Source organism: Oncorhynchus clarkii, chromosome 19 (assembly GCF_045791955.1).
Source record: "Oncorhynchus clarkii lewisi isolate Uvic-CL-2024 chromosome 19, UVic_Ocla_1.0, whole genome shotgun sequence".
Taxonomy (NCBI): Eukaryota; Metazoa; Chordata; class Actinopteri; order Salmoniformes; family Salmonidae; genus Oncorhynchus; species Oncorhynchus clarkii.
This window is the reverse complement of record NC_092165.1, coordinates 14,102,247-14,126,864: the sequence shown is the minus strand read 5'-3', so window position 1 is coordinate 14,126,864 and position 24,618 is coordinate 14,102,247. Positions and strand designations below refer to the sequence as shown.

Genomic DNA, 24,618 nt, shown 5'->3' with positions numbered 1-24,618 from the left:
TCTAATAGTAACTGAGAACAGTGACTGTAATGGTATCTACCACTGTTCTAATAGTAACTGAGACCAGTGACTGTAATGGTAACTACCGCTGTTCTAATAGTAACTGAGACCAGTGACTGTAATGGTATCTACCGCTGTTCTAATAGTAACTGAGACCAGTGACTGTAATGGTAACTACCACTGTTCTAATAGTAACTGAGACCAGTGACTGTAATGGTAACTACCACTGTTCTAATAGTAACTGAGACCAGTGACTGTAATGGTAACTACCGCTGTTCTAATAGTAACTGAGAACAGTGACTGTAATGGTATCTACCACTGTTCTAATAGTAACTGAGACCAGTGACTGTAATGGTAACTACCACTGTTCTAATAGTAACTGAGACCAGTGACTGTAATGGTAACTACCACTGTTCTAATAGTAACTGAGACCAGTGACTGTAATGGTAACTACCACTGTTCTAATAGTAACCGAGACCAGTGACTGTAATGGTAACTACCACTGTTCTAATAGTAACTGAGACCAGTGACTAACATTAAACAGTGCTCAGGATAATATCTTATCGTGTTCCCCACCGAAGTCATGCTGCCATGACAACTGTTTGTCACAAATTCTCCAAGTTAACCATCCCTCGGCTCTCTCTCTCTCTCTCTCTCATGAGTTCTGCCTGCTTGCTGTGAGCGCAGTGGACCAACGTGCATGTCATGCCGTGCCGTGCTCTGATGTTGTGCCAAAGCAAATCTGCCGCAGTAGCGGGTGGCGGCATGGTTGGCTGGCTGGCATGGGGCTAGTGGGGGGGGGGGGTGTGTATGGTAATCACACTACAGTTTGGGGGTTGGCGGGTGTGCTCTGTAATCGGCCACCGTCGCTGATAGGGGGGCAATTCATTTCCCGTAATTAACGTTAGGAAGGAGTCATTTTATGGCTGCCAGGGTGGAGGGGAGAGGAGGCATCTGTTCACTCTCAGTGCATCACTTTCCACTGGACAATGGGAATTAAGGTCTGTATTGAGTCTCGGTGGAATTGCTGAACTAGAATCAGTTTAGCCTTTTTCAGATCAATGAATGAGCTTATATGGACCGGGGGGACCTGATCCTAGACCAGTGAATTTTTTTATGTGGCTGTTGGAACTAGGAGACCTGTATCGTCTGCATATAAATGTCTCTTTTGATTCACTGCCACCCCTGGTGTGTTGACCAGATTTTCACTCTTGCTCCCCCTCTTCCTCCCCCTCTCTCTTCCTCCCCCTCTCTCTTCCTCCCCCTCTCTCTACCTCCCCCTCTCTCTTCCTCCACCTCTTTCTTCCTCCCCCTCTCTCTACCTCCCCCTCTTTCTTCCTCCCCCTCTGACTACCTCCCCCTCTCTCTACCTCCCCCTCTCTCTTCCTCCCCCTCTCTCTTCCTCCCCCTCTCTCTACCTCCCTCTCTCTCTTACTCCCCCTCTCTCTTACTCCCCCTCTCTCTTACTCCCCCTCTCTCTTACTCCCCCTCTCTCTTACTCCCCCTCTCTCTTCCTCCCCCTCTCTCCTCCAGTGTGCCATGCGGAGCTGAATGCGATCATGAATAAGAACTCAGCGGATGTGAAGGGCTGTTCCATGTACGTGGCTCTGTTCCCCTGCAACGAGTGTGCCAAGCTCATCATCCAAGCAGGTGGGACCCCCCCCCCACACTCACACACGCAGATGAGACCCCTCCCTCTCCTTCACCCATCCCTCTGTTCTGTCATTTTTGTTCTCCATTTCCAAACAGGTGAGCCTCCTCCCAACTGTTGCCCTCCCCTCACAAACCCACCTTTGCTTTTCTCCACCCTTCACTTCCCTTTTCATCTCTCTCTTTGTGGTACCTTTTCTCTGCTCCTTTTCATCCTTTCAGGGTCACACACTCCTTCTCCCGCTCCGCACCTTTGGTGTTGTCGTGTTTCTTCTCTCCGCATTCCTTTTTTATTTTCTTCCTTCGTTCGTGCTCTTCCCGTGTTGCACTCCTCCTCCTCCTCTCTTTCTACACCTCTTCACACACACACACACACACACACACACACACACTCCCCCCTCTCTCGTCCTTGACTCAGCTAGTCACAGCGAGACGCCTCTCCTCCTCTTCCACTAAACACATCACCTCTTTCCTATCTTTTCTCCCTCTATACATCCCGGTTGACAACCACAAAGCATGTCAGTTTAGCTCACTTTGTGTTTAGCCTAAGTGCCATACAGTGTTCCCTCTGTGCAGTATGAGTTACGCAGGTGTTAGACTGGCGCTGACGGATGGGCAGACCACACAGCGACCCACTCCAACCACGCAGGTAGGAGATATCTGCTCGCCTTCCCTTTTGACTTCGCTTCCTTCTGTACTGGCGTTTGTTTACCAAATGGCAGCAACATATATATTTTTCTGTTCATACTAATTCAACTGTGGCGATTGCGCAACAGATTCTCAGCAGTGTTGTTTTGGGTGTGTTTTGATCACCGTTGACGTGGTACGGTCTGTGTGCCGCGGTACGGTCTGTGTGCCGCGGTACGGTCTGTGTGCCGCGGTACGGTCTGTGTGTCAAGGTGATTCTGTTAGACAGAATGCTCGGCGAGGGAGCGACGTCACACTGGGGATTGGGGACGACCCCCCCCCCCCTCCCCCCCAACATGGAACAAGGTTTCAAGGGGGGTGGTGCAACCCGTACCCTTACCCCTCTTGTTGCTCCCCCCCACTTACGATAGGAAACATTATTATACTCCGCAACCTCTGCTTTTTTCAAACATAGCAACACGAACGGCAAGCACAGCTTTTTTTCCCTCTTTCGATCCTTCTCCTTCGCTCCCTCTCTACTGCTTTCTGCCCTCCCTCGAAAAACTTTCCTTCCCCCGTTATCTTCCCACAACCCCCTGCTGTTGCTCCTTAGGCAAGAGGCCCTCCTGGAGCTGCATACCGAAGTGAGACACACACAGGCACACACACACACACACTCTCAACTCCTACACACACACACACACACACACACACACACACACACACACACACACACACAGCTATATATACTGACATGTATGCAGGCATGCATACCCACACTCATAGTTCCGACACACTCCTACACACACTATTTCACTCTGATCACAAATGGGTCTTGCCAGGCCCTCTTCTCTCCCCGGCACAGTGGGGTGTATAAGCTCCATCTCCAGGCTCCTACTTCATTAAGGAGGGAGTTTATACACACACAGACACACACACACACTTTTTGTTCACCTGCACCTTCAAGAGGAGAGAAGGAAACTGAACAGCAACAAGCCAACCTAATTTGTGATGCAGTTTCAACCTGGCTTGTCAAACGCTTAGCAACAAGTGCCATGTTTCACAAAGGTGGCGTGTGATGACTGTTCACTCCGCCCCGCCTCTAGAAAAATAATTTTTTTTCCCTCTGCTTCTGTCTTACTAATTCTCTTTCTCTCCCTTTCTCTCGCTCTCTCACTCTCTCATATCTATCCTTCTCACTGTCATAACAGCATGATGAGAATCAGAGGGTTTAACAATAGATGTGTTTGCTATTTACCGTGAAACGTGTCAGTGAATCCGATAGGCCTACGGAAGGCTGTTGGGCTCAATTCCACAGCGCTCCTTAGCGCTGCACCTGTTCGTCTGGTTTTAATCTCTCACTCTAGAAATGGGCTTATTTCCATTCAGCCTTGATTACAACTTCTCCATTTGTGGGGTCAAAGAGGGCGTTTGAACCTCAACCTAGGGAATAGGTTAAAGTATGGTCTGACCGAGTGGGCGGCGCTCTCGCTCTCTCTCTGTGTGTGTGTGTGTGTGCCGCTCTGTCCGGTCGTTTGTCTGTTTAATAAATGCGCCTCATGTACCAACGAACAGAACGGCTCAGCTCTCAAAGAACGGGAAGGGATCCTCCGAGTCCTTTAAAAAGGTTTTTTTTATTAAGTAACGCTTGCAAGGCCTTGAACGGTAGCCCCTCGGCCCCTCAACGTGTGTGTGCGCGCGCCCTGAACGAAACCCTCTTGGCCTCTCAATACACAGGCTCTTCAGATGAGAGATGGAGGGGAAAAAGAGGTCTACTCTTCTGGCTTTAGGGGGCACTGTGGTCTTATCATTCTCACCGCTCCCCCTTCGTTTCCTCTCGGTCTCCAGCAGGCCACCCGTTCAATCAACGTTTGAACAAATCTCTCAGTTGGCTTTTATTTTTGGACTGGAGTTCAAATGAGTTGCGCTGCTTCTCAGTAACCGTGTGGAGCCACCCAGAACTCTCTCTCCCTCCAATCTCTTTCCACCTTTTTATCGTTCGCTTTTCTATTTCAATCATTCTGTTTTTCTCCCATTTCTCCCTGGCACACTTTTATTCACCCAATTACTTACTTTGACTCACTCCTCTCTCCTCCTTTCCTCCCCTTCCCCCCCTCTCTCCACCCACCCTGTTACCAGACGGTTAATAGTACGTAACTGTCTTGTTATTTACACTATAAATCCTCAAATCAGCCTCCTATTATATTCTCAGCCGGTCTCAGTTCTAATGTGAAAAAGCTGCTGCTGTGGTCCGGCCTGACTCCCACGCTGGCAGCGCTGTGGTCCGGCCTGACTCCCACGCTGGCAGCGCTGTGGTCCGGCCTGACTCCCACGCTGGCAGCGCTGTGGTCCGGCCTGACTCCCACGCTGGCAGCGCTGTGGTCCGGCCTGACTCCCACGCTGGCAGCGCTGTGGTCCGGCCTGACTCCCACGCTGGCAGCGCTGTGGTCCGGCCTGACTCCCACGCTGGCAGCGCTGTGGTCCGGCCTGACTCCCACGCTGGCAGCGCTGTGGTCCGGCCTGACTCCCACGCTGGCAGCGCTGTGGTCCGGCCTGACTCCCACGCTGGCAGCGCTGTGGTCCGGCCTGACTCCCACGCTGGCAGCGCTGTGGTCCGGCCTGACTCCCACGCTGGCAGCGCTGTGGTCCGGCCTGACTCCCACGCTGGCAGCGCTGTGGTCCGGCCTGACTCCCACGCTGGCAGCGCTGTGGTCCGGCCTGACTCCCACGCTGGCAGCGCTGTGGTCCGGCCTGACTCCCACGCTGGCAGCGCTGTGGTCCGGCCTGGCTCCCACGCTGGCAGCGCTGTGGTCCGGCCTGACTCCCACGCTGGCAGTGTTGTTACGTCTTTAATACTGAGAGCTGTGTTGGTGTCGGGCGCCAAACTATTTCTCCTTAGCTCAGTCATGCGTTGGTGCATTTAGCTTTAACGCCTCAGTATGTATTTTGAATTGAGGAGTCATTATCCATCTTAAGATCGTTGTACAGAAAATGAAGAATGTTTGTGTTGACGAGCAGACGGCACTGTCCTAACACCTAGCAGGTTATCCGTCCTCTGAGTCTACGTAGCTAATTCACTGGTTGCCCCTCTTCACCCCTCTCCTCCCAGCAGGCTCGCTCCCATTGTATTCCCATGAGCTAATCTGGAGGCCTTTTGTTGCTTTCCTAATCCCATTGGAATGCTCCTCCATAGTGTGTGTCCCTCTCCTGTTTATCACTGGCTCATTACAAGACCTGCTATTGTAAGTCACTTGAAATAAAAAATCAAATAACATTTTATTTGCCAAATACAACTGTTCTGGACTTAACTGTGAAATGCTTGCTTACAACTCCTCACAACAATGCAGTTTAAAAATAAAATGGTAACGAGGAATAAAATACACAAGAATGGAGCTACATACAGTTGGAGTCGGAAGTTTACATGCACCTTAGCCAAATGCATTTAAACTCAGTTTTTCACCATTCCTGACATTTAATCCTAGTAAAAATTCCCTGTTTTAGGTCAGTTAGGATCACCACTTTATTTTAAGGATGTGAAAGGTCAGAATAATAGTAGAGAGAATGATTTCTTTCTTTCATCACATTCCCAGTGGGTCAGAAGTTTACTAACACTCAATTAGTATTTGGTAGCATTGTCTTTAAATTGTTTAACTTGGGTCAAATGTTTCAGGTAGCCTTCCATAAGCTTCCCACAATAAGTTGGGTGAATTTTGGCCCATTCCTCCTGACAGAGCTGGTGTAACTGGGTCAGGTTTGTAGGCCTCCTTGCTCACACACGCTTTTTCAGTTCTGCCCAAAAGTGTTTTATAGGATTGAGGTCAAACTATTGTTTGTACAGATGAACGTGGTACCTTCAGGCATAGGGGTATAGGGGTAGAACAGTTTCACGTCTCCCAACGTTAAAGTCTCCACCCACCAAAAATGCTTCTTCTGGGTGAGCAGTTTCTGTTGATGGCCCCATACAGTTTGACAGCTGTGATAATTACACATTAGAACTCTCTTGGTAGGTCAAAAGGTCTGCAGCTTACAATGACCATATACCAGGTGAGCAAAAGCTAGAGATTTCCTTCACACTTGAAGCAGCAGAACCAGTTACTTTATAAAAGTTACGTTTCTGTAAGACACATAATGTTGCACCTTTTCAAGTCTCTCTGATAGGAGACTCTCGAACGGAGCTCATCCATGTTATTCTCAAGTGATTTGCCAGTCGAACGGAAGGGAGCGCCGTTCGGTTTTCACTTCGCCTCAATTTCACCAGGGCTCCACCTCGTCTCCCACGTCTATGCCTGCAGCGTTTTGGTAGCCCACGGAAACAAAGGAACAGGGTTCGGTATGAACAGTGGAACAGCTGAGTCGGGAGTTGAAGTCAAAATCTAGGTTAGTAGCTGTCGATCTGATGTCCAGAAGTGCTTCTGCGGTCGTGTGACAATAATATGAAGTTTCTGTACAAAAAAAGTAAAGATAATCACGGTAGAAGTCACTATATAGTAAAGTTGGGTTGGAACTCGTAAGATGATGCCCGTCCTTCCACTTAGCCCTAACGAGAGGCCGCTTTCTTCCTCACTTCGGATTTCCCTTGCCTTTTCTCTCTCTCCTCTTTCTCATTTGGTCTCTCGGCTGCCACGTATTAGCCCCCTCCTCCTTTTTTCTTTTACATTCCTTGCCTGATATTCCTCTCTTTTCCTCGCTCTCTCCTTCACACTCTTTTCTTTCCGTAGCTGGTCAAAAGGATGCGTAAAACATGGATTTATGGGAGCCTCCTCAGTCTATTGGGCTTGGACTGACTCCCCAGCGCCTGCCTGCCATCCTTCTCTGCCATCTTGTCACTTTGGGCTCACGCTGGCGAGGGGCCGAGCATGTCTGTCACAGGCACACACTTTCAGGCATTCACCCGCACACACACACACAAACTCTCTGTGTCTGTCACCAACTTCCACTGGAGTGGGCTAATTTGAAATGTTCCAAAGTTTTAGTCTGGTCCCAAATGGCTAGCTACCCTACCCTCCTCCCTCTCTTTTGAGTTACTTAAGCTGCCCTCCCGTCCACTTAAGTCACTGTTGTGGAACGTTCCAGAATGTTGCGTTTTTTACAACTCAAACTGCCTCTGAGTTTTCCATCCCATTCATGACTGGTCACTAGTATTAGTTACATAACAACAATATCAAATAACATTTGATTTGTCACATGTGCCGAATTAGACGGGTCTAGACTTTTACAAGCCCTTCCCAACAATGCAGAGTTAAAAATAAGAGTGTTTAAAGCTGTCATCAAGGCAAAGGGTGGCTACTTTGAAGAATCTATAATATAACATTTATTTTGATTTGTTTAACACAATTTTTGGTTACTACATGATTCCATATGTGTTATTTCATAGTTTTGATGTCTTCACTATTCCACATTGTAGAAAATAGTAAAAAAGAAAAACCCTAGAATGAATAGGTGTCCAAACTTTTGACTGGCACTGTGTGTGTATGCATGTATGTGTATACACACTACCGTTCAAAAGTTTGGGGAACTTAGAAATGTCCTCATCCATTAAAATAACATTAAATTAATCAGGAATACAGTGTAGACATTGTTAATGTTGCTGGCCTTCTAGGCAGAGTTCCTCCAGTGTCTGCGTTCTTTTGCCCATCTTAATATTTTATTTTTATTGGCTAGTCTGAGATATGGCTTTCTCTTTGCAACTCTGCCTAGAAGGCCAGCATCACGGAGTCGCCTCTTCACTGTTGACGTTGAGATCAGTGTTTTGCAGGTACTATTTAATGAAGCTGCCAGTTGAGGACTTGTGAGAGGCGTCTGTTTCTCAAACTAGACATTCTGTCCTCTTGCTCAGTTGTGCACCGGGGCCTCCCACTCCTGTTTCTAGTCTGGTTAGAGCGCGTTTGCGCTGTTCTGTGAAGGGAGTAGTACACAGCGTTGTATGAGATCTTCAGTTTCTTGGCAATTTCTCGCATGGAATAGCCTTAATTTTTCAGAACAAGAATAGACTGACGAGTTTCAGAAGAAAGTACTTTGTTTTCAGCCATTTTGAGCCTGTAATCAAACCCACAAATGCTGATGCTCAGCTAGTGTAAAGAAAGCCAGTTGTATTGCTTCTTTAATCAGGACAACAATTTTCAGCTGTGCTAACATGCTAAAGGGTTTTCTAATGATCAATTAGCCTTTTAAAATGATACACTTGGATTAGCTAACACAACGTGCCATTGGAACACAGGAGTGATGGTTGCTGATAATGGGCCTCTGTACGCCTATGTAGATATTCCATAAAAAATCTGCCATTTCCAGCTACAATAGTCATTAACAATGTCTGCACTGTATTTCTGATCAATTTGATGTTATTTTAATGGACAAAAAATTAGCTTTTCTTTCAAAAACAAGGACATTTCTAAGTGACCCCAAACTTTTGAACGTGTGTGTGTGTGAGAGAGATATATGTATATACACATACATATACACACAAACATGCATATATACACATACATGCATATACAGTGGGGCAAAAAGTGTTTAGTCAGCCACCAATTGTGCAAGTTCTCCCACTTAAAAAGATGAGGCCTGTAATTTTCATCATAGGTACACTTCAACTATGACAGACTATGATATACCCTTTGTTGGCAATGACAGAGCTCAAACATTTTCTGTGAGTCTTCACAAGGTTTTCACACACTGTTGCTGGTATTTTGGCCCATTCCTCCATGCAGATCTCCTCCAGAGCAGTAACACATACATGCATGTATACATACATAGATAAACTCAGCAAAAATAGAAACGTTGTCAACTGCGTTTATTGGAATAATAAATTGAATAATTTGTCCCTGAACAAAAGGGGAGGGGGGGGGGGTCAAAAGTAAGTCAGTATCTGCTGTGGCCACCAGCTGCATTAAGTACTGCAGTGCATCATCTCCTCATGGACTGCACCAGATATCCCAGTTATTGCCTTTTAGATGTTACCCCACTCTTCCACCAAGGCACCTGCAAGTTCCCAGACATTTCTGGGGCGGGAATGGCCCTAGCCCTCACCCTCCGATCCAACAGGTCCCAGACGTGTTCAGTGGGATTGAGATCCGGGCTCTTCGCTGGCCATGGCAGAACACTGACATTCCTGTCTTTCAGGAAATCACGCACAGAACGAGCAGTATGGCTAGTGGCATCGTCATGCTGGAGGGTCATGTCATGATGAGCCTGCAGGAAGGGTATCACATGAGGGAGGAGGATGTCTTCCATGTAATGCACAGTGTTGAGATTGCCTGCAATGACAAACTCAGTCCAATGATGCTGTGACACACCGCCCCAGACCATGACGGACCCTCCACCTCCAAATCGATCCCGCTCCAGAGCACAGGTCTCGTTGTAATGCTCATTCCTTCGAAGATAAACGCGAATCCGACCATCACCCCTGGTGAGACAAAACCGTGGCTCGTCAGTGAAGAGCACTTTTTGCCAGTCCTGTCTGCTTCAGCGACAGTGAGTCCAGGCGACACTGTTGCTGGTGATGTCTGGTGAGGACCTGCCTTACAACAGGCCAAAAGCCCTCAGTCCAGCCTCTCAGCCTATTGCAGACAGTCTGAGCACTGATGGAGGGATTGTACATTCCTGGTGTAACTCGGACAGTTGTTGTTGCCATCCTGTACCTGTCCCGCAGGTGTGATGTTCGGATGTACCGATCCTGTCCAGGTGTTGTTACATGTGGTCTGCCACTGCGAGGACGATCAGTTGTTCGTCCTGTCTCCCTGTAGCTCTGTCTTAGGCGTCTCACAGTACGGACATTGCAATTTATTGCCCTGGCCACATCTGCAGTCCTCATGCCTCTTTGCAGCATGCCTAAGGCACGTTCACGCAGATGAACGGGGACCCTGGGCATCTTTCTTTTTGTGTTTTTCAGAGTCAGTAGAAAGGCCTCTTTAGTGTCCTAAGTTTTCATAACTGTGACCTTAATTGCCTACCGTCTGTAAGCTGTCAGTGTCTTAACGACCGTTCTACAGGTGCATGTTCATTAAATGTTTATGGTTCATTGAACAAGCATGGGAAACTGTTTAAACCCTTTGCAATGAAGATCTGTGAAGTTTAGATTTTTACGCATTATCTTTGAAAGCCAGGGTCCTGAAAAAGCGACGTTTCTTTTTTTGCAGAGTTTACATACATACATTTTTGAGCTGCAATATATTTGCCTTTGTTAGTCTGCGTAGAGTCTGTGCATAATGGGGTTCGATGCAGATACTCAGGGTAACCATTCAATTAACTATTTAGCATTCATATGGCTTGGGGGTAGAAGCTGCCTCGGAGCTTGTTGGTCCGAGATTTGATGATCCGGTGACATTTGCCGGATGGTAGCAGAGTGAACAGTTTATTGTTTTAGTCTTTGGCAATTTCGGGCCTTCCTTTGACACCGCCTGGTCTAGAGATCCTGGATGGCAGGGAGCAAGGCCTCAGTGATGTACTGGGTAGTCTGCACCATGCTTTGCGGTCGATTATCAGTTCGAATGTATTGTTTCTCAGTCTTCAATCTATAAAATGTGTTTTCTTTATTGCTAGTCTGTCGTCTTGGCAACGGGTAGAGATGGATAAAGGGCTATTTATGTTTTTACAGACATGATAAATGATACATTGTGCCGTGCAGGCCTTCTACAGTAGCATCGGTTTTTCGAAAGGTCGTGGATGTGCATATCACCTTCAGTGTACTTCACAAAAATATCTCCCAGACATAGAGAAAACAAATGTGCTTTATTTTAAAGATATTTTCATTTTCCGTTTTATATTTCAACTATGGATCTGTTTTCCTCTGTTGCTTCACTATAGATCAGTGGAAAGAAGTTGTGGTGGGGGATTTTTCAATAGTACATTTGTTAAATTCCACACCTCCTTTTCTAACATGACTACTACTGGCGTCTCAAGCTGTCAGACTCAGAACCCCGTCTAGGAACATCTGATCTCTGTTGTATTTCTTTTGTCCGTATTTGGACAGCACACGGGGACAGGGAGACCGATAGTAGCATAGGCAGAAGGTGGCTGAGACTGGGCTGCTTGACCAGATTCTGACACTCACAACCTCATCTCTATGGTCGTAAAGCAAACCTCCCATCTTGGCTCTGAAGGATGTGTTTTAGAAGGACTAGATTAATTTCATCCCATTTGCTTTTTAAATGATGTGTATCGGCTACCGTACGCTAGACTAAAGCTCCTGTCCTTGGTGACTTGTAAAGCTCCCCGCTTGGTGCAGAAGGTTATGTGAAACGGTTTCTGTCTCAAGCAGTGCGGATGTTGAGTCTTTTCTCTCTTGGGAGCAGCGCTTTCAAACAGAAACACACACCACTTCTCCATGCTGCAGCCTGTTAACTCCAGGCTGTTGGTTGGGCTGATCTTGGATCCTCTAGAGGCTTTTCCTTCTTATTAGAGCTGTGAGGCAGTGAAGCCCCACTTCATAACCACTGCACCCCCAAACGACCATATCTCGGCCCACAGAACACACACACAGCCCGCGCCTTCCTTACACACATCAAAACGAAATTCCCTGTTGCCCAATTACATAGTAAGGACATCACACACACACACATTTCTCTGCCAAAATAAACCAGTGTAATTTCAAGCCATCTCCCTGATTTGCCCCTCTGTGCTACTTAAGAGTCATGGTGGTCTGACAGCATGAGCAACACCTACTGCTGGAGCACACAGACACCCTGTGGCCCTCACCATCACCACCACCAATCATTATTCCCCTTCCATCACACCCCAGCGGAGTCAGCCAAGCGCGAATGCCAAATCCTGCAGAGCCCTCACTAGGCAATATTGACAGTCCATTGTGTGTGTGCATTTTTATTCATGGTTTGTTTATTGGCTATACATTTGGAACACTGGCATTATCCCCGTTCAGACTGCTACCATATGCAAACTCACACCCGGACATTACTTCAATAAGTAAGTTTGATTCAATGTTTTATTTATTTGTTGCGGTTATTTCTTTTTTGCGGGGAAAAGTTTTTTTTCTTACATTGTTTTTTTTTTATTTGACCCCCTTTTCTCTCCAATTTCGTGGTATCCAATTGTTTTCAGTAGCTACTAGCTACAACTCCCGTACGGGCTCGGGAGAGACGAAGGTTGAAAGTCATGCGTCCTCCGATACACAACCCAACCAAGCCGCACTGCTTCTTAACACAGCGCGCATCCAACCCGGAAGCCAGCCGCACCAATGTGTCGGAGGAAACACCGTGCACCTGGCAACCTTGGTTAGCGCACACTGCGCCCGGGCCCGCAACAGGGGTTGCTGGTGCGTGACGAGACAAGGATATCCCTACTGGCCAAGCCCTCCCTAACCCGGACGATCCTAGGCCAATTGTGCAAATCCAAATATGCAAATCCAAATATCAGAGATATTATTTTCAGCGGGAGATTTACGAATAAAGGAACGCGCCCACGTACTGCCTCTGCACTCTGTGGCCTTCTACGGTTGCAAACAATTTGTCCACAAAGCTCTGTTACTTCCACCTGGGAGAAGAGACGCTTTGTGCGTTTGATCTATTTATCTGATCCATTGTTAGGCCAGGCAGCGCCGCTGCACACATTCAGATATGCTTTTGTTGTTTTTCGTACACATTTATCCGCTGCTAATGTTTCTTTTGAATAGTCGCCTGTGTCGTTGTGGTGAAGTAAGCTTTGCTCTTGTAGTCGTTCAGACCAGTGTTTCTTAATCTGCACCACACACCCGATTCCACTGGTGAAAGGTTTGACGACGAGTGGCATCAGGTGTGTAGTGTTAGGGCAAACACGCATGCGCCCTGGATTACCAGGACCAGACATAACGACCTCTGCTCTACTGTGATTAGTTAGATTTCAGTAGCGCCACATGCTGGCCTTTCTCTCCTGTTAACATCGGCGATCAGAGTAGTAACTGTACAGCTACTGGTGTGATACGAAGTGAAGAGAATATGATGAGCATAACAGTCCAGTCCATACCAGGTGAGTGGATATTATCACCACTGTCTGTCTAGCCTGTCTCTCACTCCCTGTATAGATAGTGCCGCTAACAGTAACACCACCAGCCAGCCCTATAGTCCGTCGCTCTTTATCTACTGTGGTGAATAGAATTCACTCTGCGTGGTCTCCCCTCAGCGGATCACAGGATAAATACCGGTTCTCTCACAGTTTCCCGCAGATGAAACTGTCCGATAATACAGGGCAGGTGAGACTGGGAAGCCATGCTGGGCAACGCTGAGCCGGATTGAGCCAGCGGCTCTTAAAGCTCTGATGATGCGGGGAAGATATCAGGCGGGCCCAGCACAGAGCCATGGGGGACAACCAATCCTATCTCTGCAGTTTAGGGGTGTTTCAGTGGGGTGTTGGCAGATAAGGCGGGCACCCGCTGTATGTGACCTTTTTGACAGAGTGATATTGTGTGTGTGTATATTGTGTTTGTGTAGGGAGCCGAGGACCTCCCAAGCATGATGGTATGGTAGATATACTAATCGAGCCAGGCCCTGTTGTATACCGCTTAGGCTCACACACGCACACGCACACGCACACACACCTCCATTAAGCGGGAAGGGGGTGCTTTTAAAGATGACAGCTGGGGTTGGTAGATTTCCTGCTTCGTCTTTAGTTCTCGGTATTGGACTCTGCCTGCTGTTGAGGGTTTATCGACCTCCCTCATACAGTACACACACTCAATTGCACCCCTCCTCCCTCTCCACTCCGCAGGGTTTACTGAGACCTCCCTCCCTCCCTTAGTCACCACTCACCATCATCCCGAGCCTGTCCGATAGATAATTGACTCTCTCTCTCTCCCTCTATTTTCCCCTCCATCCATCCCTCCCTCTTTCCCCTCGCTGTCTCTTACCTACAGGTATAAAGGACGTGATTTATTTGTCAGACAAGTACCACGACATCCCTGAAATGACTGCCTCCAGACGGCTGCTTAACTTGGCAGGGATCGAATACAAGTGAGTCTCCTGAGCCGCCGTGTGTGTGTGTGTGTGTGTGTGTGTGTGTTGCTCCTGGATGGAGGGAAGAGGAGTGTGGATGACTTAATTGACATCTGCCAGTTCTGTGAGAAGAGGTTCCAAACAAACAGGGTTGGAGCTTAGATGGCGCTCCCCTCGGGGTTACACACGTGTGTTTTTGTACCTGTATACATGCGTGTCAAAGGGTTGGGGGCATGGTTGGGGGGGGGGGGGTTAGTGCCTGGATATGAGGGTTGTTTCAGGGGTGTAAACCCTACCCACTAACGACCTGTCCTGGGACTACTGGGGGGGGGGTCAGCAGTGCCAGACTGCACCAGACCCCATACAGCCTACAACTAACTACCTGCTGCCAATCTGCTCTCACAAACAACACCGGATTGAGGGAGGGGGAGGGGGGAGATGTGAGTGTGTGGAAAGAGGTGTGATGAAAGGAGCAGATAGATATTTTGATAAATGTCTCTACATGTCTCTACATATTCTATACTGAACAAAAATATAAACGCAACATGTATAGTGTTGGTCTCATGTTTCATGAGCTGAAATAAAAGATCCCAGAAATGTTCCACACTCACAGAAGCTTATTTCTCTCAAATGTTATGCACAGATGTGTTTACATCCCTGTTGGTGAGCATTTCTCTTTTGCCAAGATGATCCATCCACCTGACAGGTGTGGCATATCAAGACGCTTATTAACCAGCGTGATCATTACACAGATGCACCTTGTGCTGGGGACAATAAAAGGCCACTCTAAAATGTGCAGTTTTGTCACAGAACACACAGATGTTTTGAGGGAGTGTTCAATTGGCATGCTGACTGCAAGAAAGTCCTCCAGAGCTGTTGCCAGAGAATAACATTTCTCCACCATAAGCCGTCTCTGTTTTTAGAGAATTTGGCAGTAAGTCCAACCGGCCTCACAAACGCAGACCACTTGTAACCACGCCAGCCCAGGACCTCCACATCCGACCAACCACCCAGACTGAGGGTTTGAAAAGCTGAAGAATTTCGGCTCAAACTGTCAGAAACTGTCTCAGGGAAGCTAATCTGCGTGCTCATCATCCTCACCAGGGTCTTGACCTGTCCGCAGTGCTCACCTTCGATGGCCACTGGCACGCTGGAGATGTGTGCTCTTCACGGATGAGTCCCGGTTTCAACTGTACCTGGCAGATGACAGACAGTGTGTATGACGTTGTGTGAGCAAGTGGTTTTCTGATGTCAACGTTGTGAACAGAGTGGCCCATGGTGGGGTTATGGTATGGGCAGGCATAAATTACAGAGAACAAACACAATTGCGTTTTATCAATGCCAATTTGAATGCACAGAGATACCGTGACGAGATTCTGAGGCCCATTGTCATGCCAGTCATCCATCACCTCGTGTTTCAGCATGATAACGCACGGCCCCATGTCGCAAGGATCTGTACACAATTCCTGGAAGCTGAAAATATCCCAGTTCTTCCATGGCCTGCCTAGTCACACATCACCCATTGAGCATGTTTGAGATGCTCTGGATCGATGTGTTGCAGTTACCGCCAATATCCAGGAACTTCGCACAGCATTGAAGAGGAGTGGGACAACATTCCACAGGCCACAATCAACAGCCTGATCAACTCTATACGAAGGAGATGTGTCGCGCTGCACGAAGCAAATGGTGGTCACACCAGTTACTGACTGGTTTTCTGATCCACGCCCCTACCTTTTTTTTATATCTGTATTCCCAGTCATGTGAAATCTATAGATGGGGCCTAATGAACTAATTTATTGACGGTCCCCACAAGACAACTCTCGTTTGGCTTCAGTCATGGCTGCAGCATTTCTTAATGACCAAGCCGAAAAACTAGACCAAATCATGAAGTTCAGCTCCTCTTTAAGAATTATATCTTCATATTTTCACAATGCGATGCGCCACATTGACAACTCACATTTGAAAAAGAGCCTTCTATAGGCTTTCTTACTACCAAATGTAAGCCTGTAGCTGACAAAACAATACCTTTACATTCAATATTATTTGGATAATTAAATAGTTTAATTGAAATGTAAACAATTCACAGAATCAAATGGGCTATAGGCTGGAAAAATAGCATTCATTTATTTTGTAGGCTATTGGCTGCACAGATTTAAACTTGATATGGCTGTGTGTGTGTGTGATCAAAAGCCTGAATTAATATAATCTACTAAATTATCATTAACAAATACCTGCTTGCCTTGTCCACAACTACTCCAAAACCTTTCCAAATCGGCGATTTCAATCGAGCAGCACCCAGTTTTCACAATGGTGTATTTCACCATCGTGACCTTTTTGGTTTTATTTCTCCTGTTACGTTACCCATCTTCACGTGAGCTAGTAGTCAGGGGAAATAAACTTTGCAACATATTGTCACGTGGCATAAGGAAACAAAAGATCTGCACGTCGACAAATGTAGGAATGTTTCAGCACCACACATTCTACTATTGGACCGTTTCCTGCTCCACTCTCTGGTTATGTGGCTGGGAGCCTAGGCCCAGGCAATGTCTGCCTCACCGCTCACATAGCCTAATTGATTTCAACACAACAAGTTCCTGGGTTTGTATCTTTTTTTTCTTAATCTTGATTGAAAAAAATTCCAGCCCGCAATATAATTGTTCTGATCCGCGTGTTGAATGTTTTCATTCCCACCCGCAAGCCGATTCTTTTACTATTTATTTATTTTTGCGGCTCAACCGCAGGGAATTGTGGGTATCCGACCCGTTGCAGGACTTTTAACAAACTGTATAGACCCCGAACAGCACATGCATACTCTATAGATACACATATACACACGGGGAAAGATGAAGCATATTTTTCACCAACATGTCCTTATTTGCAGGTACATGAACAAGCAGAACGTTCTTTAATTGATTCCCATTGAAATGTCTCGCTACCACACATGCTTGGAAATCTCCCCCTGAGCCACATTACACACACAGGGTTACAGCTCAGGTATTTAAATACTGTCTTAATACTTCATCCTCGTCAGATCAAATAAGACTTTTACTGTTGGAGACAGGAAGCCAGAAAATACTATATATATATATATATGTGTGTTTGCGTTCCAAATGGCACCCTGTTCCTTATATAGTGCCCTACATTATGGCACTACTCATAGGGCTCTGGTCAAACGTAGTGCACTCTACAGGGAATTCGGTGCCATTTGGGATGTACCCATACACTTCCACTGATTATTTTTTTTATATATATATATATAGAAAGCTTTGAAGATGTGTTCATATGGGGGTAGAGTTTACTTCCAATAGCTGGTTTTATTGAGGATGCACACACACACCTATTCAGGTTGTCCTCTAGCTCATGGTTTCCAAAACTCGATCCTGGTGCCCCCATCAAGCTTAGATTATTTTAAATCAGCTGTGTAGTGCTAGGGCAAAAACCAAAATGTGCACCCAGGGGGATCCCCAGGACCGAGTTTGGGAAACGAGGCCAAATCCCTGAGCTGATCATGTACTTCCTCCTACACGTTTGTGATGACTATTTTATTTCTCTCTTTTCCTCCATCCCTCTTTATTTATTTTCCGTCTGTATCCGTTGGCATTTTGGACCGAAAGCGTGTATTAAATTTGACTCTTAACTGGATCGCATACTCAATAGAAGTTTCAAGGAACATTTTTGACCTTGAGGAAAATACACGAATGAATGAATCAATGTTGACGCAGTATAACCAGTTGAATTGACCTTTATTTGTAGATAAGAATTATTGCCTTTATTGAAGGCTTGAAGCATTAATCTTTTAACCCTGCTTAAAAAAAACACATTTCTAATGGTGAGCAAGTGTTACGCCTTTTCCTTTTCAATTATGAGTACTTTTTTCTTTCTTTGGTAGAACCTCGACTCACGTTGGTTGAGCACCCTCCCCTTTCCAAAAATAGGCATTACAGAAAAATACAATTTGTGTTTTGTAAAATTTACTGTAGTTTGTCAAATGTTATGTGGACTGAAATGTAGCCTTTGAAAATGCCTTTACCATCTCTCCTACGGGCTAACGTGCAAGCGCTGGAAAAGAGATTGGTAAGATAGTCTAACGCGCAATGGGACATTAACTGTAATATCTTATGTTTCACTGAGTCATGGCTGAACAAGGACATGGATAATATATAGTTGGCTGGGTTTTCCGTTCATCAGCATGACAGCAACCTCCGGTAACACGGGTGATGGTCTATGATGGTCTAACAACAACAACCTCTATAGACCTTTACTCCACACAGACGCATACAAAGCTCTCCCTCCACTTGGAAAGTCTCACCATAATTCTATCCTACTGGTTTTTTCTTACAAGCAAGCACTTGAGCGTAAAGTACCAGTGACTCGCTTATTACGGAAGTGGTCTGATGATGTGGATGCTAAGCTGCAAGACTTTCCCACAATGCCTTCCGACAAACCATCAAACAGGCAAAGCATCTTTACAGGACTAAGATTGGATCCTACGACACCGGCTCTGATGCTCGTCGGATGTGGCGGAGCTTGCAAACTATTATGGATTACAAAGGGAAACCCAATCGCGAGCTGCCCAGAAACGCGATCCTACCAGACGTGCTAAATGCCTTCTATGCTTGCTTCAAGGCAAGCAACACTGCACCAGCTGTTCCGGACGACTGTGATCACGCTCTCCGTAGCCGATGTGAACACAGGTGAACATTCACAAGGCCAGACAGATTACCAGGGCTCGTACTCAGAGCATGCGCTGACCAACTGGCAGGTGTCTTCACTGACATTTCAAACCACTCCCTGAACGAGTCTGTAATACCTACATGTTTCAAGCAGACCAACATAGTCCCTGTGCCCAAGAACACAAAGGCAACCTGCCTAAATGACTACAGACCCGTAGCGCTCACGTCCGTAGCCATGAAGTGCTTTGAAAGGCTGGTAATGGCTCACATTAACAACATCATCCCAGAAACCTTAGACCCACTACAATTTGCATACTGCCCCAACAGATCCACAGATGATGCAATTTCCATTGCACTCCAAACTGCCCTTTCCCACCTGGACAAAAGGAACACCTACGTGAGAATGCTGTTTGTTGACTACAGCTCAGCGTTCAACACCATAGTGCCTTCAAAGCTCATCACTTAAACACCTCCCTCTGCAACTGGATCCTGGACTTCCTGACGGGCCGCCCCCAGGTGGTAAGGGTAGGCATCAACACATCTGCCATGCTGACCCTCAACACGGGGGCTTCTCAGGGGTGCATGCTTAGTCTCCTCCTGTACTCCCTGTTCACCTCACAACTGCATGGCCACACACGACTCCAACACTATCATTCTGTTTGTCAACGACACCGGTGGTAGGCCTGATCACCGACAACGATGAGACAGCCTACAGGGAGGGGGTCAGAGACCTGGCAGTGTCGTGCCAGGACAACAACCTCTCCCTCAACGTGAGTAAGATGAGCTGATTGTGGACTACAGCAGAGCTAACTCTGGGTCTTCCTTACCTTTGGCGGTCCTCATGAGAGCCAGTTCCATAGTTCTTGAAATGTTCCATATTGACTGACCTTCATGTCTTAAAGTAATGATGCTGTCATTTCTCTTTGCTTATTTGAGCTGTTCTTGTCATAATATGGACTTGGTCTTCTAACAAAAAGGTTTATCTTCTGTATACCCCCCCTACCTTGTCACAACACAACTGATTGGCTCAAACGCATTAAGGAAAGAAATTCCACAAATTCACTTATCAAGGTGCACCTGTTCATTGAAATGTATTCCAGGTGACTACCTCATGAAGCTGGTTGAGAGAATGCCAAGAGTGTGAAAAGCTGTCAAGGCCAAAGGGTGGCTACTTTGAAAATTCTCAAGTGAAATATATTTTGATTTAACACTTTTTTTGGGGTGACATGATTCCACATGCGTTTCATAGTTTATGGCTTCACTACAATGTAGAAAAATAGTCCAAATAAAGAAACCCTTGAATGAGTAGGTGTGTCTGAACTTTTGACTGGTACTCTACATATTACCTTGACTAACCTGTACCCCAACACGTTGACACGGTACCCCCTGTATATAGCCTCGTTATTTTGTCACTTTTTTCCCCCCGCAAGTATTTTCTTACTTAAAAAAAATGTGCGTTGGGCTTGTAAGTATGCATTTCACGGTAAGGTCTCTACACCTGTTGTATTTGGCACATGCGACATAACATTTTGATTTGATTGAGTGAGAACATCTTTGGTCTTGGGATTTAAAAGCAGGTGGCAAAGCAGTATTCATTCCATGTGTGTGTGTGTGTGCCTTCTGTCTTCAGAATGAAAGGTGTCCTGGAACGCTATTAGTGGTGGCATTTTACAAGGCAGCAAGGCTTTTAGTGTGTCGTGCAGTGGTGAACTGTGACACGCTACAGTGCCTCTTCTCTTCTGCCTGGGCACGTACTCCACGACAAGGTGTTAAGAAACTGCTTTATAAAAAGCCTCCAGAAAGGCTAGTGGCCTGCCATTTCACTGCGGTAATCGTAGCTGTTGTGCTACAAAACCTTTTACGTCCCAAGTGGTGCCCTAGGAACTGGTCAAAAGTAATGCACTATATAGGGTGCCATTTGGGATGTAGCCTGCGATGCGCTTGCTTACAGGCCTCTCTTTCCAGGGCGCCGGGACAGATCCAGGGGTCCTGCTAATAGACTTGATCTAACTATACAGCCTCAGGTCTGTACGGGGAGTCCAGGCATGGGGACTGAGAAAGAGGGACAGCGAGAGATAAGTAAAGAGACATAAAGAGAGCGATGAGGACAGGAGTAGTCTACTCTCTGCTGGTATTGGGGACCTCGGCAGGGGGTTGTGGCGATAAGGGGGCAAAATGCATCCCTGGTCCCTGTCAGTACCTCCTCGAGGGGGCGGCCGCTCCACCCTACACCCCCTCTCCCCAGGCAAGCTTATGGGTAATTGGATCCCCCAGAGCTCCTTCCTGGGCGCAGGAGAAAAAGAAAAGAGTTTCTTTCTTTCTTTCTCTCTTTTTTTGTTTTACCCGTGTCCCATCCCTTCATCTTTGTCTCTGCTGCCTCCCCCTGTCTTTGACTCAAAACAGTCCCTGTGCTGAACAAGTTCCGGAAAAGTTCCTGGCTACACAAAGTGTGACTTGCTTTTTCTCCTCTTCTCAACGCTCTCTCCCTCTGTGTGTGTCTGTTTGTTTCGCAGGCAGTTCAAGCCCAAGCGAAACAAGATTGTCATCGATTTTGATTCTATTAACTCTGGGATGTTCAGCGGAACAGGCTGAAACACACTCACCTTGAGAAAGAAAGAAGAGGGAAAGAAAGAGTGGACATCTCTACACCTCTACTGTAAATGTTAAATCTTATAGAAACATTTCATGGTAAAGATTTAGTTTTTTGTCTTTTACAGTGCGGAACTTTATTTTAATTGACTTGTGAATTGACATGGGGTTACTTTCACTGCGGTGTCTTTTAGATGCATTTTTTTTCACACCATCAGGATACTGTTTTAGTCGTAATAAAATGTTAGACAAATGGCAGGAGTACCGAAACACTAAACACATTGTGTGCTGCACATGCAATGTCAACCTAATAAACTATGAGCAATGTTTTAAAATCATTCAAGTGTACAGCGTTTATGCAAGAAAATATGGAAACTGCTATAGCTTTGTCTCTCATTGTTTTTAGTTTGAATAGAGGTGCAATCAGGTGGTAGAAGTACTCTACATTGACAAAAGCACTAATTCCTCAAAAGACACACAATATTTTGGGTAATATCCAAGCATAGATCTGCTGGACATGAAGTGGTGCGTGTGTGTAATACTGTGAATATGCAGGTCAATTCAATATCCCACACTAAACTGTTGCGTTGCCAAGAAACAGGTTTGCCAATCGAGCTGGGGGTTGGACCTGGACAGAAGAAAGTGAGAAAAAATAGAATAGATATTTGGAGAAGGATAACTCCATATCAGATGCCTTTTTAGGTGTGCTACTCAAACAACCTCCATGTAGACATGTTTACAGAATATGAAATCATCCCCACTCACTCCTAACAAAAAGGCAGTGCGAGAGCGTGTGAAGTGGCCATAAAAAAAAATAACCGGACTTTTCCGTCTTTCCCCGGCCTTGAAACGAGTGTCTGTGATGGAGAGGAAGGTAAGGATGAAAAGGTCATTGATTAGCCTGTGTCTGATCTAGAGGGTGTTGATATGGTGAGTCTCGGGAGAGGCCTGTAGGACACCACACTCAAACACCCCCCCCCCCCCGCCCCCGTTCTCTTCTGCCCCGACTTCTTTTCCTCTCCGCCCTTTCAGGCGACCCCCTCCATGCTCTTTAATAGGGGCCTCTGACGGAGGTAGACCGAGAGAGACTGCTGTGAGTTCATGAGCTTTGGAAAGGAGCAAGGCAGTGCATGCACATCTTACCCAGGTTCCCCTCTCTGCATCTCTACCTCTAGCTTGCCAGGGCCTCTGTTGGCCAATAAACCCTGAACGCAGCCACAACCTGTTTTGCTGGATGCCTCCACTTACAATCGCCTGTCTCAAGTTTACACCTCACCTTCCCTGAATCACCTTGCTAGCATTACCTGAACTGCTTTTGTCCTGCATGCTCACATTTGATGTTGGCATGAGCATCTCAGATTTGCCAACCAGAGTGATTGCTGCAGTTATCGTATAAAAATAACACGCCGGCCAGCCAGGGCTGAGGAGCAGTCGTGGACTCACATTTATAGCTAGCTACATGTGGAGGTACAGGTGGACATGCCAACGAGTGATCACTGCCTGGTTCTATTTTTGTCTCATACAGATTTTTTAAGATATATTTTGGGGGATGCATTTTAGGATACAACAATATTCATTTTGAAATGTATTTGAATGTGTGACATACATTTAAAATCTATTTGTAATACATTTGTATGGAAATATATTCATTATATTTCACATATACAAATGGATATACAGTTGAAGTCGAAAGTTTACATGCACCTTAGCCAAATACATTTAAACTCAGTTTTTCACAATTCCTGACATTTAATCCCAGTAAAAATTCCCTGTTTTAGGTCAGTTAGGATCACCACTTTATTTTAAGAAAGTGAAATGTCAGAATAATAGTAGAGAGAATTATTTAAGATTTTATTTCTTTCATCACATTCCCAGTGGGTCAGAAGTTTACATACACTCAATTAGTATTTGGTAGCATTGCCTTAAACAATTTAAACTTGGGTCAAACGTTTTGGGTAACCTTCCACAAGCTTGGGCGAATTTTGGCCAATTCCTCCTGACAGAGCTGGTGTAACTGAGTCAGGTTTGTAGGCCTCCTTGCTCACACACACTTTTTCTGTTCTGCCCATAAATTTTCTATAGGATTGAGGTCAAGGCTTTGTGATGGCCACTCCAATACCTTGACTTTGTTGTCCTTAAGCCATTTTGCCACAACTTTGGAAGTATGCTTGGGGTCATTGTCCATTTGGAAGACCCATTTGCGACCAAGCTTTAACTTCCTGACTGATATCTTGAGATGTTACTTCAATATATCCACATAATTTTCCTGACTCATGAAGCCATCTATTTTGTGAAGTGCACCAGTCCCTTCTGCAGCAAAGCACCCCCACAACATGATGCTGCCACCCCCGTGCTTCACGGTTGGGATGGTGTTCTTCGACTTGCAAGCCTCCCCCTTATTCATTCAGACATAATGATGGTCATTATGGCCAAACAGTTCTATTTGTTTCATCCGACCAGAGGACATTTCTCCAAAAAGTAAGATCTTCGTCCCCATGTGTAGTTGCAAACTGTAGTCCGGCTTTTTTATGGAGGTTTTGGAGCAGTGGCTTCTTCCTTGCGGCCTTTCAGGTTATGTCGATATAGAACTTGTTTTACTGTGGATATAGATAATTTTGTACCTGTTTCCTTCAGCATCTTCACAGGGTCCTTTGCTGTTGTTTTGGGATTGATTTGTACTTTTCGCACCAAAGTACGTTCATCTCTAGGAGACAAAGTGTCTCCTTCCTGAGCGGTGTGACGGCTGCGTGGTCCCATGATTTTTATTATTGTGTACTGTAATGAAACAGCAGGGAGCAAGTCTTGAACCCTCAACCTTCTAGCCCGGTGTCCAGCGCGCTATCGACTGTGCCGCAAAAGCATGCTCAAGCGGCAAAGTCGATATCCGTGCGTATAAACCCAGATATCCGTGCGTATAAACCCTCTTTCCATGACCGACTGACCAGTTGAATCCAGGTGAAAGCTATGATGCGTTATTGATGTCACCTGTTAACCCCACTTCAAAATAAGTGTAGATGCAGGAGAGGAGACATGTTAAAGAAGGATTTTTAAGCCTTGAGACATGGATTATGTACAGTGGGGCAAAAAAGTATTTAGTCAGCCACCAATTGTGCAAGTTCTCCCACTTAAAGATGAGAGAGGCCTGTAATTTTCATCATAGGTAC

At 46.1% G+C, this 24,618-nt stretch overlaps 1 protein-coding gene across 2 annotated transcripts in view; it reads left to right on the top strand.

Moving 5' to 3' along the window:
• The window catches only part of LOC139374131 (deoxycytidylate deaminase-like), a 46,623-nt gene extending 24,831 nt beyond the window's left edge, over nt 1-21,792 (top strand). Inside the window, exons 4-6 of one of the 2 annotated variants that reach the window (XM_071115131.1) lie at nt 1,534-1,650; nt 14,114-14,210; nt 21,379-21,792. In XM_071115131.1, the coding sequence (XP_070971232.1) occupies nt 1,534-1,650; nt 14,114-14,210; nt 21,379-21,457 (293 nt within the window). In that variant the 3' untranslated portion in view covers nt 21,458-21,792. The remainder of the gene's footprint in view (nt 1-1,533; nt 1,651-14,113; nt 14,211-21,378) is intronic. The other variant, XM_071115132.1, reaches the window with a different exon arrangement.
• Nucleotides 21,793-24,618: the final 2,826 nt, after the last annotated feature.